Genomic DNA, 15461 nt, shown 5'->3' on the forward strand with positions numbered 1-15461 from the left:
TGGGACATGTCTCACAAATACTTGCTATTCATATTATACACAATCACTCTAAGGGACTTCTCGACTTATTCTAGAAGGAGTGTATCCACAAAGTACTTAAGCGATTTTATATGCAAGATGACAAGCTTATCGAATGTTCTTTACCTTCTCATGTGAAGGTTAATTAGGCTGATTGGTTCACAACTAGATGATGAGAGGGCTAAGACAGCCAAGGTTCCACATATATCCATAATGGGAAATTTGATATACATCATAGACCACTCGTCTTGACACAACATTTGTAGTGAGAGTTGTGGAACCTTATATGGCTGCACCTAGCAAGTGATATTGGGATGTTGTGAAGGCTATCATGAGATACTTGAAAGGCACATCGGATATGTGCATTTGCTACCACCTAGCAAGTGATATTGGGATGCTGCAAAGGCTATCATGAGATACTTGAAAGGCACATCGGATATGTGCATTTGCTATGGTACCCAGGATACAAGAGTCATGGGTTACACTAACTCAAATTATGTAGGATATGGAGATAGTAGGAAGTTGTAGGTATGCCTTTACCTATGCTAGAGGTGCTATCTCTTGGATGTCCAGGGTGCAAAAATGCATAGCCTTGTCTACTACCGAGGCTAAGTACGTTATAGTCATTGAGGCTAGAAAAGAGGCCCTATTGGTTAGGCCATATGGTTGTATATCTTGGTATGACTATGACTTCTACATTGTATTCAAAATCGATGAGTGCCCTTTAGTTGGCCCATAATCTAGTCTTCCAAGCGAAGACAAAGCACATTGAGGTGCACTATCACTTCATCAGGGAGGCGGTAGAGGACAAGTCCATTGAGCTTGTCAAGATCCCTATACATACGAATTCTACAAATCTACTGACTAAAAGTCTCCTAGTGAAACAATATGTCTTCATTAGGAGGTTGATGGGCGTAGGATGCGATGACGTATTTACTCATCTAGTTGTACTCTATGTATGACTAACAAAGCAAGTGGTTTGGGTAACCAAATCCATTAGTTTCCCATGTAGTGCTCATGAGCAAATAACAACAATTTGGGCCCCATTGTGGTATTGTGTTGACTCTCTATCGGCATTTATGGTAGTATCCCTAGGATCTTTGTCTTTTTTTGTACAATAGTCTATTTCTAGCAGCATTGATAGCTGCTCAAGAGATATTAGGCATGTTGACCTTTGCATTAGGACTGGGAAACTGCATATTGATGGGAATCTTCCTTGAAGTATTGTGTCTACTCGAGGACCAAAGTTAGTTTAGATTTATTATGTGGTGCAAATCAAGGTGACAAGTTATTCACTTGGGATGTCCTATACTTAGATGCCATCACTATCACTGCATTCTTTATTTTTTTAGTGACAAATAGAATAGGAAAGGTAGGTCACACTTTGTGACTATTGGAGTTTTCACACACTGGTCTCTTTTCTTCTTGCTTGAACCTCTAGAGCTATTACACTCTTCTTGCTTTTGCTCGTGCATCCACCTTTTGGTCACCATTTACGGTAATTCCCTTACTTATGAGGAGGCTATGCACAAAGGTGATAGTCACTCTTGGGAGAGGACCATGTAGTTTGAGTTTGACTCGTTGCAAAAGAATTATACATGGGATTTGCTTCCGTTTCCCATTAGAAACATGCATTGCCATGCAAGTGGGTATATAAGTTGAAGAGCACCCTTGGTCACCCTAAGCTAGCATATAAGGCCTGTTTGATTGCTAAGGGTCTTAAACAAAAAAAGGGAGTTGATTTTTTCCATGTGGTCAAGATGACTATCCTTCGATTGGGTTTGGCCTTGGTTGCACAAATGGATTCAGACCTGTACTAGATGAATGTGAAAACAACTTTTTTACATGGGACCTGCATGAGAAGATCTATATGTATCAACGTAAGGGCCTTATGAAAAAGGACAGGGAACACCTAGTGTGCAAGTTGAGGAAGAGTCTTTATGGACTTAAGCAGGCACCTAGGAAATGGCCACACAAGTTTGATGGTTTCATGCATTCACAGTCATATTCCCATAGTGATATTGATCCTTGTCTTAGAGTGAGAAGGCCCATGATAGTAGCCTTATCATTTTGGTACTATATGTTGAAGACATATTGATTGTTAGGAGTGCTCATGATGAGTTGGATGCTTTGAAGGCTTAGGTAAAGTAGAGCTTTGAGATGAAGGACATGGGGTATGCTTCTCATATATTTAGTATGCACATTATGCACAATTGCTCTAGGGGACTCCTATACTTGTCACAAAAAGAATACATTTACAAAGTATTTGAGTGGTTCCATATGTAGGGTGGTAGTTTGATTGGCATCCCTTTACCTTCTCATGTGAAGATGAGTCAAGTAGCTTAGATGATGAGAGAGGTGAGATGGCCAAGATCAGGTATGCATTTGTATTGGGTAGCTTGATGTATGCCATGATAGCCACTCTATCTGGCATAAAGTATTTGCACTGAGAATTGTGAATCATTATATGGCAACACCTAGCAAGTGACATTGGGACGCTGTGAAAGATATCATGAGATACCTTAAGGGAACTATAGACTTGTGCCTTTGCTATGGGAGCTAAGACACTAGAGTAATGGGTTACAATGACTCAGATTATGTACGATATATAGAGATTAGAAAGTACACCTTTAGCTATGTCTTCACCTTTGCTAGATATGATGTTTCTTAGATCCCTAGCATGTAGAAATGCATTACCTTGTCTACTACCAAGGTTGAGTACATTGCAATCATTGAGGCTTGCAAGGAAGCCATGGTTAGGCCACTTGGTTGTAAACTTGGTATCACAGATATGACTCCTACATTGCATTCGAACTTTATGAGTTCCATTTAGTTGGCAGTCTTTTATGTGACGACGAAGCATATTGAGGTTTGTTACCACTTTATTAGACATGTGGTTTAGGACAAGTAGATAGAGCTTGTCAATATCTCTATAGACGAGAATCCTACATAGCTAGTCATTCAAAGTCTCTTGGTTGAATGCTATGTCTTTCTTAGGAAGATAATGGGTGTAGGATAAGATGACATCTATTTCTCATTCTGTTGTACTTATATGTATACATTGTACTTTGTCACATTTTTCTTATTTCCTCCTTGCTTAAGCACATTCACCTTTAAGTAGGAGGTTATTAGGGGTTAAAGGCTACTTGTGCGCCTAGCCACCTATATTTATATTGTACTTATTGCTCACACATATGTACATTGTGAGGGGGTGGCCATCTATCATAATCACTTTATTCTTTATTCTTACAATGACAATAGATTAAGGGAAGATAGTCATACATTATGGACTATTTTGGAGTTTCCACATACGCTCTTGCCCTCTCTTCTTGCTCAAACCTCCATAGCTCTTGCTTCTCATTCTTGCTCACCCTATCTACCTTTCATCTAAAAATCCAAACCTACTCAAAGCCTTCAAAATTAACTACATGTCCCAATAATAGATTTTTGGAAGTAGAAAAAAATAAATAGGAGATTGTTTAAGGTCAAGGGAGGGCTGCATGGTGGAACGTAGTAAAGGCAAATGAGCATCGTTGATCAAAGTGAGCTCTAGTCAGTTGTTCAACCATTAGACCCTTCCACGAGCATTTACACACATAAGATAGAGTTCTTCTAAACAAATGCCAACTTGCATTGTGGCAAACTACATTAATTAACAAAAATCTTGGTCAGAGAGCTAGATTTGCAAGTATATGCATCCAAAGATGCTCAAACCTTCACTAATAGTTGTATACGTGAGAAACATGATGATGGTGCAATTTGACACAACTATAGCTAAGTGCTTTAGTGTCTTTGAGACTCATAGGGACTAGCTTCCATCGTATGCACTTCATCCACCATGCATAAACTCCTCGCACAATGCCACTTCCCCATCCTATATCCTTACAAGGGAAGGTATTCCTAGATAATGTACTACCTCTTCGCTTATAGTTAGCTATATCTTCCTCTTTTGGTTCATGTAGGACAATGATTGCTCTTGTAGTCTTAATCTTCTTGGCTGCACCTCCTCCTTCGCCAACCTCTACTATTGCTTGTATGCTTGGCTCTCTCCCTCTCCCTCCCTCCCTCCCTCTCTCTCTCTCCTACAATGTGTTGCTCGTGCTACCACACTAGTCTACTTTGCTATCACCTACTCAGCGTCTCATCCTTCTTATAAGCCTTATTGCTCATTTCTTTATCAACTCTTTACTCAACCCACTCCTCTGTCCACCTTGCTATTCTATTGTTTCATGCTTGCCCTATTTGCCATGCTAGTTGCCCCATGGAGCTTGCATAGTGTGCTTAGTGCTCCTATAGCCTGCTCCCTTCTATAGCTGGCTAGCCTACAAACACGTGTGCATGGAGAGAGAGAGAGAGAGAGAGAGAGAGAGAGAGAGAGAGAGAGGAGAAGGTTGAGATGAGCAAGGTGGGGGGGGGGGGGGGCTTGGAGTCATGACCTTATTGATGCTCTCACCACTTGTATTGGTTTTTCACTGGTCGTGCTATTATTATTGGGATGGGTTGTCAGTTGCACTTTCGTTGGTCCCTTTCTCCACCACTGTTGCAGTTGCTCTTTGTAGCTACTTGGCTTTTCCATTCTTGTGCTCACACACACGCACACGCACATGCACACACACACTTCTCATCTCCATCACTTGCATCACCAAAGGGAGAGATCGAATCTCATCAAACAATCGCTATTAAGAAATTGATAGATCTAGCAAGAGGTTTGAGAAATCTTCAAATAAGATAAAAATAGATGATACACTAAAAAATATAAATATTAGACCCGACTTTATGTACTTCAAAGTTGTGAGGTGTGGTGAGAGAGCTTTGGGAAATCCTCAAATAAGAGATAGTGTAGATAGATATGGAAAGAAGGTATAGGTATAGATACAAAAGCGAACAAAGTATTTAAAACAATCTCGCACATTTTAATTTACCGATTTAACAAATTGCGTTTTTGGGGCGCAACGAGAACGTGCGTAGAAGGCGCTGGCTGGCTGTGCGTGGGGGCGGGGGACGGCGGAGCTTCCTGTGCGATAATGGAGGTCGGAGGCGCGACACAGCTTGTGATGGAAGAGGTCGGGCGCGTGCTAGGGTTGCGAGGATCCAAGGATAGCCTCGATCTCTCAGCTCCTCTCGCAGCACCCGATCTGCAAGCTCTCATGAACAGCATGTTTATCCGGTCCGAGGAGGTGAAGGGAAGCGTCCGCCGCTGCATCACGTCGCAGCACCACGATTTCGGCCACGCGATCAACCGCGCTGGCTCCGCAGTTTCGGAATTCCAGAGCATCTTGAGCGGCTTTGACTCCCTTTTGAGCCACTTCAATGCAGAGAAGCAAGATTCAACAGGCGCGTTCTCTCTTTGTGTGGAGCTATGTGACTTGGTCGAGCAACTGAGACGGGCTTATTTGGACGCTCAAGAGAGGAAGAAGGCGTTGGCTGCTGTTGAACGCATCAACATTTTGCACCAGAAGGTCACATCAGCTGCAGATCAAATTCCTCAAGGGGACCTTTTGAAAGCAATACAGGATTTACTGGAGGTCAAGGACGAACTAGGACTTTCTCCTCATGTGGAAGACGAAGATGAGGAAGTTGATCATCTGGATGAGGCTAAGCCTTATGCCCTCTTGGGACAATTGTGGCGTAACATCTTTTCCCAGGTGAATGTTTGTTTTATGTAAGTCGACTCTTTAAAGGTCCCCATTGAACATACAAATTGTAGGTTCTAGCTCACTGAAAGAGCGAGTGTGTGTTGCATGTATCCCAAATTTTAGTATATGTGCTATCTGGGGTACTTCGGACCTTTTAGAATTGATGTTTTATTCTACCAAGTTGAAATTCATTGCCTGACACTTCGAAGGAAAGCTTGAATGGCATTATAGCTTGTGCGTGTGATTTTGCTCTATCTGAGTGATCTGAAGTCTATCTTTAATACTTTCACACGAAACAAATTATCTGAAAGAGGTTAGCTTTAACGTACCAAGGAATACCATGTTGCCGTTCATTTTCAGATAGAGATAAGTTCCAATGGTGCTTGTTATTGAGTGAGGCCTGAGCACGATTGTGAGAAAGGAAACATGATTGGTGAGGATTCGGTGTAAAAGGCTGCCAAATTAGTGGTCATATGAAGTTATGATTTGCGGGTCCCTTTCTTGTTTGAAATGGGTGCAGATAGCACAGAGTTCGGCAGAAATGTTCACCAAGACTGTTGTTCTGGACAGAGATTCTTCAAGCTTGCAACTGAATGTTTACGTTAACAGAAAGGAATCCCTGGTGTCGAGCAGAATCTTCATTGATACATTGCTCACAGCTATGGACGTGAGTTAGTTCTCTTGCTAGATATCATCACCTATGTTATTTGATGTTTGAACTAGAAAGCAATCAAACTTTTGGATAATTGAAATTTGGGTTCATTAGATTTCTTTTTCATTATGCATCTCAACCTAGCTGCAAGTGCTTACTTTGTGCTTTGCAGCTCCCGAGTTTCATGCCAATACTCTTTGGTCTATAATGACTTTGAACATATTGCATTTTGATGCATCTAGCAGTATCACTTATCTTGTTTTTGTACCCTTAATGATATGAAATACGGATCATTAAAAAAGTTGCATATGCATGACTGAATGGATGGATGAGAGAGAGAGAGAGAGAGAGAGAGAGAGAGAGATGATGACGACGATGATGATGGAAGGCAGCATGGAAAGATGGAGAAGAATCTGTGAATGATCAGCCAACTAACTGGGCCTGCTATAAATAGCCAAATAACCCAAAAATTGGTCAACCTGAGTAGTGGGCTGCCATAAATGCTGGCCGACCAGCAGATAATAATAAAATAATCAAGAAAATGCAGATTGCCATCATAATGCTGGTTGCCCCATCATGGCTAGTGTGAATGCAGTCCAGACCCACTAAAAAAGAAATGCATTGAGTTGGAAAATAACCAGCCAGTGTGAACACTCCTAAATCCGGCTGAAAAAGAAATGCATGCTTTAGAAAGAGCTGCCTCCTCTGTCAAACACAGACTGAATGTCAAACACATGTCAGACTGAATGTCAGAGCTTCCTCCTCTGTTCAGACTGAATGTCAGAGCTCCTAATGTACCCGTCAGACTTAGACTAAGGTTCGCAAGGAGGAGATGACTGTGCAAGGCACACGACTGCTAATAGCAGCAAGTAGCCCCTGTGGGGAGCAAGCTATCACCATGATGTCATCTTTGTATAGTAAGCATGGTATACAAGTACTAGCTAGTTGGGCTTCTCAATCTCCTCTACAAATATAGTACAAAATCTCATCAATGTATAGTCCAAAAGGTGTCAATGGGAGAGGGCATCCCTGCTCCACTCCAATGGTGGAGTGAATAGGGGATGAAAGATCCTTAGATGTCCATACTTTGCCAACTACATGCTAATATAATGCTAGAGTATCCCAAATGAGTTGTCTAGGTACTCCCATGCTGTATAATCTATGCATCAGTCTGGCCTTGGGTATTGTGTCAAAATCAGTTTGGAAACTTGAAATCCACAAAGAAATAGTAGATTTGTCTCCTGTGACCTCTACCCTCCTCAATAAGGGCTCTAAGTGCGAGGTTTTGATCTAGCGTCAAAAAACCCCTCTTTAATCTAGTCTACCCTCGTGCTCTGAGGTCCACTCTCTTTGCCCAATGACTCAATTCTTGCTCAAGGACGGAGGCATATAATTTGGCCAATGTGTGGCCAACCATGATGGTGCGAGAGTTACTGGGTGAGGTAGGATCTCTCGAGGATGGGTACAAGGTATTAGTGCTCTAGCTCATAGGGAAGCCTTCATACATGGCTCTATTAAACATGCATGCCAATAGTTTTTCCATTATATCTCTAGTATATATTGGGTGCTCAACTACCAATCCATCATGATCCTATGCCCTATCTATGTGTAATGTGTTAATGGCCTCCCGTACCATCTTCTCTGTGAAGAAAATGGTTGACCGTGGGATGTCTATAGACTTGGGAGAAGGGACTGATTTGGTATTGTGTATAGGCTGGTTGCATACCGTCTCCATGTGTTAGGGGATGTGATAAGTGTGGTCTTTCAATGCTCTTTGAAAAGTCTCCATGCCTTTCTAGAATCTTGGCTCAAGAATAGGTGGTACAAATCTCTCTCCAATTGGCTGAGGAAGGCTCTATTCTTCTGCTGTATGAGGCATCTAAAGAGTGTCCTCACATGTCTATGATGATTAGTAGCTCCTAGTGCTATCTCCCTCTGTAGATGTGCTTTAGTCTCACGTCAGTCTTCATCATACTAAGTGTTTTAGGGTATCTCCCTGGAAGGAGCTTGTTGTGTGGGCCATGAATGAGGAAAATATGTATCTATTGTTGTAGCTTGGGTAGTGGAGTGTGGGGATCGATCTCATACAATAGTCTGTAGATCTCATACAATAGTCTGTAGTTGCTTGTTGTCTCCTTAGAAAAGTAGTATCTTGAGTGTTTGAGAATTGTATGGGGGCCACTTTCTTGTGTGTATTGAAGATCCACTGTAAATGAGAGATAAGCATGATCAATTGCAAATCCAATGGGGTGTTGGGATATTGTGAGATCATGGATATGGAGGCTGAGGGTGGGGGGCTAATACCTAGTCCACTGCTCCCCCCCTTTGAATCCTTGCTCACTTGGCATCTTGAAATAGAAACAGAGTTGGCTAGTTTGTGGATACAAGTAAACTGCGTACCCCCCAAAATACATTTGAGACTCTTGTTTTGCAGGCCTTGGTTTATGAATTGAAGTGGGGAACATTTGTCAGGTTGCTAGGCGTGGATAGGATGGCCGCTTTATCTTAGAATGCAACCATGACCATTAGGCATCATTGCATCTAGTGGATTTTGAGAGGTAGATATGCCCATGCAAGTATACGAGTCTCAAGTTTTGTATCAACAGTAGTACACATCTCCTTTTGGGAAAAGGGGCAACTTGAGGGTGAGCCTTGCCTTATCTCTCAAGAACAAGATCCAAAGGAAGCCTTGTCTCATGACCCAAAGGAAGCTCAAGTCTAAGCTTTCAAAACTTGCCTCACACAACTGCACCAAAGGATAGAGTGTGACTCCCTTGTGGGCTTGCGCGAGGCGCATAGTGCATGGGTCGCATTCCTGGCAACAAATCACAATGGTGCAAAGTGGCACTCCTTTGAGTAGCTAATGATGGCCTAAAGCCTAAATGTGGATCAAACACAATGTGTGTTAAGATTGGATACCTTATGATGTGGCTAAAGCAGAGTCCTAAGTTTAATATAGATGAATCTAAATGTGCATTGAAAGTGGGAGAGAAGGGCGAAAATTGTGAATGTGAAGCACCAAACTAATACTCAAATGAAATGGAAAATAATGGAGTACCTTTTGGAGCATATTTGATCATAGAGTGGCTTCAAATCCATATTGGTACTAATCTGGGTCTCCATGGTGATCGTTAGTTCTTGCATAATAGGAGGAGCAATATAGGCATGATTAGGATCATACACAAATGGATTGTACTAACTTGCCACCAAACTTGATTGTGATGAAGAATTTAGATGACTTGTCGTATCTTGAGTGGTTTGTCTTTGCTCAATTGAGAGGTGATTAGTCTCGTTAGTTGAGTGTCCCAATTGAGACGCACCTTGTGCAAGTATATGAAAAGAAGAAGGGTGGCTTTAGTGAAGGATAAAAAATCCTTGTATTTGTGTAGTATAATTCCCTTTTATCTTGTCATAGAGTGGTTGACTTTGGATCCACCATATTTGCGACATATTCATATGGCTATGTCATGGTAGTACGTAGCACATATCTCATCATTACCCTCACATACACTTCATCATTTACTTGTAGATACCTTGTCACCCATGTCTTGCCTTGTGTGGCTTTTGTTTATGGAGGATCTTATGTTTTTCCCTCCTTGTCATTAAAAAACATGAGCATATACTGGAGTAAAACCCTCCCTTGCATTAGAAAGAAAAGAAAATTTATAAGACTCTTTGAATAGGGCTATTTGCAAGAAGATATCCACTATCTCTATAGTCTTGGTAGATTCTTGAGCAACTGATGAGCACCCTTGGACTGATGCTCTGGCTGATTTGGGGTGGTGTTATGTTGCCGGACATCTAGATAGGTGCTTGTAGCATTGATCATGGTGGTTATGAAGCGATTTAGTGCAAATGCACTAAGGACACTTTGGGGTTACAACAACCAAGTTCAATTTATAGGACTCAAGACCCTACTGAGTGCATTCATTGTGTGGTCACCACCCTTGAACTCTTGGCTTATTGGCCAATGCATCCGTACACTGGGAGGGTATGGGTTGGTGGTATGGGATGCCAACCTTTGGGATGTGGTCATGACCTAGAGTGCTGCTAGCTACCAATGCTTGGGTTTTGTGTTGGGGTGATGCTTGTGGGCAATAGTTTTTCGGTTGTTTCGATGGTTGAAGTCCAGGGAGCTAGGAGCACAAAACCACTTTTGCCCACGGAGTGCTGATGGTTTACGCTTTGATAGGTACACCTTTATCTCATTAAGGGTGGTATGGGACATTGCTGGCAGGAGAGGCGTGCGTAGGGGACAGGTGTTGCAGGTGGTGAGTACGAGAGCAAGGTATGTTTTTTGTTTTTATACCCATGATTGGGTTTTGTATTGGGGTGATCTTGTGCACAATAGTTTTTTGGTTGTTTTGATGGTTGGAGTTTGGGGAGTTGCGAAACCTTGTAGCCCGAATGAGTGGCCTTTTAAAAATAGATCTTCTTGCTTGAACACGGTTACCATCCTGCTTGTCAAAATTTTCATACAAAAAAAAGAAGAAACACAAATCTAGTTTTGCATTAAATGCAGATTGTTTATTCCTTTGCTCTCCTCTCGGGCTCTTTAATCCCCGAACTCTCTCTCTGAAATTTCTTTCTTTTCTCTACTCCTCTCTCTTTTATCTATATCATGGCTTCTCACACGATGTCTCTCTTTGATATGCTTCTTGTTCCCATTGAACCTCAACATGGAGGATGCCTGTTCTGTTTGAACCCGAATACACACACAAGAAGCATCTTGAAGCCTCTTTTTCTTTCAAGTCAAAGGGAGATTCGTCTATTGTGGTGATTCTCCAAGCTCAAGTAAAAGAAATGTAGTGCGAATTGGTCAAGCTTCGCACTCCCCATTTTCAAATTTGTGTCCACAATCATAAGGACATTGCCTCTTCAATTCCAATCCGATCCCTTCAAAGGAGAGAAGGAATGTGATGAGACAAACATTGATGCATGGCTGGGCAAATGGATGGTGTATTTTGATTTGTATCAGTTCGATGATGCCTAATGCATCGGGTAGATACAAATCATATTATAGGGGAAGGCGTACGCTTTGGTGGGCAAGTTGATGTCCTAAGCCGGTGACTTGGGTTGATTTTCAATCCATTTTTCAGAACGTTTTGTGACCGATGATTGGATTCAAAATTTCTGAAAATTCTTTGAGCTTGATATGGGGAAGAAGAGCTTGGATGCATACTCTCAGGAATTCAAAGATTTATTGCATAAGATGAAGGCCTTAGATGATCCTTAAGTGTTGCTCTACATGGGATATCTTTTTGGATTGCCATTGGATTACTAGAATGAGGTGTTCCACAATCATCTTCACTTTCTGGAGGACATCTATAGGTATGTGAAATTTTTTGATAATACTATGGTTGCAAGTAGGGGCAGCGAGCTGATTGGGGTTCCCATTGAGTTGTCTCAATCTTTAAGTCAAAGAAGTCACCTATCTTGGTAGCAACTCATTAGCTCACCTCGGCGTTGCATAAGAAGAAAGACAGCAAGTGTAAGGTTACTTGCAAAGAGGATTGCTCGAAGGGCCGTTGTTTCGCCTGTTGCCATTAGATGGATCATTTTCACAGTGGTCATGAGTGTCCCCAGAAAAAAGGCAAAGTCTTCTTTCAAGACTTCGATAAATACTCTTGAGGCTCTAGGTATTTCTTCTGAAATTTTATTTGAAGAATGTTTTGTTAATGCTTGCAATAGCAACAGTAGTCCCATTAATAAATTGTTTTTGACCTGCATGACCTTTTAAAGGCCACAAGGCATATAAATAGCCAAGACGTTACAATTTTATTTGATAATGGTTCTATTCATAATTCCTTTTACTTGATGCAGAGTTTACGACTCTGCACGGTCGGTACCCATTGATTGAGTTTATCGTGTCTGATACGTGGAGGGCTTGACGGTGGATTGCTGGGATCGGATAGTGCTAGACTTGGATCTTTTGATCCAATAGTACCATCAAATCATGGATTTTCGACTTATGAGCCTTGACTATGTGAATGCCATTCTTAGAATGCCATGGTTTTTTGAAAAAAGCTCCTTATATATTGATTATAAAAATCATGTATTTTCTTTTGAGCTTGATAGTTGTTTCCATGTGATGGAGGTTTGTTTACCCTATGGAATCACAAAAAATAATATATGTATGATTGAGCAATGGAGTTTACTCAATGTTTTTTTGATTTAATTGTTACTACTTATATTTGTTTTGTTAAAAAAGTTCAATCGTTTGATTATCAATGTAATTCAAATTTTTTAAATATTAATCTTAATATGAGCTCAAACATGTATGAATGGTTGGATCCGATATTACATGAGTATGTTGATTTTTTCCGTTTGAGCTATTTGACAGACTTTCATCGTTTCGTGGAGCTTTAGACCATAGGATTGAAACTTTACCTGGTAGCCATCTTGTCTTTTGGTAAACCTTATAGGTTTAGCTCGAAAGAGGAGGACAAGATAGCTAGGTGACTTCAGGCTTACTTGGCTAAGGGTTATGTTGAGCTGAGTAAATCCCCATATGGGATGTGCTTGTCCTTTTTGCAAAAAGGAAGGATGATATGATACGCTTTTGTGTCAATTACAAGGGTCTCAATAAGGTGACCATTAGGAATAAATATCTGTTGCCAAGGATGGATGATCTTATAGATTAGCTTTGTGGTACGCACTTTTCACAAAAATCAATATAAGGTTTGGGTATCATTAGATATGGATAGCTTTAGAGGATGTCTTGAAAACTACGTTTTAAACTTGATATGGACATTATTAGTTTTTGGTCCTATCTTTTGGATTGATTAATGCTTCTATAACTTTTCAATAAATGATGAATAATTTATTTCATTCATATCTAAGAAAGTGGATAGTCATTTTTCTTGACGACATCCTTATTTATAGTAAGTCATTGAAGGAATATACCAAACACTTGCATATCATCTTACGTCTCTTAAGACGAGCAATTGTTTGCTAAAATATCCAAGTGTAAATTCTTTCACATGGAGTTGTTATATCTTGGTCATGCCATCTTGATTGATGGCATTCGAATTGATCTTGAGAAGGTATGAGTAGAACTTGATTGGTCTATTTCAGGGACCATAAGGCAAGTAAAATCTTTTTTAGGTTTTATTAGATTTTTTTAGAAATTCATTTAGAACTATGCTTATATTGCTGAACCCTTAACATGTTTGCTTAAGGGTATTCATCACAAGAAGAAGTAGTTAGTCCATCCATTGTTTGGACTAGTGAGCTCGATCAATGTTTTTAAATATTGAAACGACTAGTTACCACAGTACTTATGTTGCAGATTATCAATCCAAATAAACCTTTTGAGATTCATATGGATGTGAGCGACTATGCTTTAGGTGTTGTCCTTTATGAGGATGGCCGACCTATCGCATTTGAGAGCCATAAGCTCGCTGATGTCCAAACACGTTATACCACCTAAGAGAAGGACTTTTTGGTGGTTATCCATGGCGTCATTATTTGTATGATGCCCAATTTATTATTTGGATGGATTATCACTCATTGAAATACCTATGTGATATGCCTGATCTTTGTGGCCACAAGGCGAGATGGACGAAGCTTTTGCAAGAGTTTGACTTCAAAATTCGTAGCAGGAAGGGTGTAACTAATATGGTTGCTAATGCTCTTAGTCGAATTTTTGAAGTCAATGCCTTGATTTGGCAACTAGTTCAAGAGAGTGTTAGCGATCAGTTCCTGGCGGCGCAGCCAGGCCACGTGGCAGTCTGGTGGTACAGTCGGACTGTACCAGTCGGCTGCATTCAATGCAGCCGACCTGTCATATTTTTTCGCTTTATTCCTGGCTATTTATAGCCAGCAGCCTGCACATTCTTCAACACTTCTGTTTGCAGATTTCAGGCCGGAGATTTGTGCAGATTGCAGCGTACTTTGAGGTGAACAGCAGGTTGCATCGTCGAGGTGGAGACACGCAGTCCCGCGCACTGCACCCGCGTATATATCTGCATATCTTTGTATACAGCACACCTTATACAGCAGATCTTCATCTTCCACTGTCTCTTTCTCTCTCTCTCTCTTTTCACTCTGTGTTCACTCTCTCTCTCAGTCTTGGTCCCACGCTTCCGCATTGCTGCACTCTGACATGGTATCAGAGCAGTGAAGAAGGGCTGACTGAGTGAAGAACCTACCTGAAGAGGAGATTCCATCGTGACACAAGACTGCGTTTCCAGCGTTCGAGGGCGAGCGGGAGGGCTGCGCATCTGAACAAGGCTGAAGCGAGCGTGGGCGCGTGGGAAAGGAGTCCACTTGGTGAATTTGCTGCTGTTTGAAGAGGAGGAAGGCTATGTTTTCAGCTTTCAAGTACAGGTTTTACTTTTTCATCGCCTCCGGCGGGTGAAGAAGATTCGGGACGCGGAAGAAAGAGCCCTAGGAGGTTGCGTTTTCACAGTCAGAGGGGCCTGCTTTTGCATTTTTGCAGGCATTACAGGTGAAGATGTCTACAGAGATTGACTTGGAGTTCCAGACGATCGTGGATCGGAAGGTGCTTGTTTTACCGGCTCTTCCCTCAGATCAAAAGCTCGATGGCGACAATTACCGCATCTAGTGCGTGATGATGTTGGCCATCCTTGAGTCTTATGATTTGGCAGAGCTTGTACAGGAGGAGATTGACCGGCCCTCGGTGAGAGCTGGGTCCAAACTCTCTTCCGATGCTCGTGCGGAGTTGGCCAAGGTCCAGTCTCACTGGGACAAACTGAATGCCCGGACTCGTTCTTTTCTTTTTCTGTCTTGTACTACAGCCCTGATAGCCCACATCGAGCACTTGACGGTGGCTCGGGAGATATGGCTGGAGCTTGACCAGATGTATAACCGGATGACCCTTATGAAGCGGGTTTCTTTGGAGGTGCAGATGCGGACTTTGCCTGTGAACAAGTCTTCTTTGTTGCGGGAGCACATTAACAAGCTTAGACAGCTTCAGATGCAGGTTCAGAATGCGGGGAAGCCGATTTCCTCCGAAGACATGGCGATCACACTCTTGTCCTAGTTGCCGCCACGATTCGGTGCTTTCTACTCCGCCCTTATTGCTTCAGGGCGTGAGTCTACTCTTCGGTGGGAAGAGTTGGTTTCTATGGTCTTGGACCAAGAGGAACAACTGAAGGGACAGCATGCTTCCAAGTCGGAAGCTTTGATAG

General features: G+C 41.8%; 1 protein-coding gene across 6 annotated transcripts in view; it reads left to right on the forward strand.

Moving 5' to 3' along the window:
- The first annotated feature begins 4935 nt into the window (after positions 1–4935).
- ATZW10 (centromere/kinetochore protein, putative (ZW10)) overlaps positions 4936–15461 on the forward strand; it is a 148761-nt gene continuing 138235 nt past the window's right edge. For all 6 annotated transcript variants that reach the window (XR_015689163.1, XR_015689162.1, XR_015689164.1 and 3 more), the window contains exons 1-2: positions 4936–5663; positions 6175–6321. Coding sequence is in view for 3 of the 6 variants with exons in the window: in XM_087669741.1 (XP_087525867.1) it covers positions 5043–5663; positions 6175–6321 (768 nt within the window). In the remaining 3 variants the exon portion in view is untranslated. The remainder of the gene's footprint in view (positions 5664–6174; positions 6322–15461) is intronic.

Source organism: Lygodium microphyllum, chromosome 27 (assembly GCF_053477565.2).
Source record: "Lygodium microphyllum isolate KBCC chromosome 27, Lygodium_microphyllum_v1.1.10, whole genome shotgun sequence".
Lineage (NCBI taxonomy): Eukaryota > Viridiplantae > Streptophyta > Polypodiopsida > Schizaeales > Lygodiaceae > Lygodium > Lygodium microphyllum.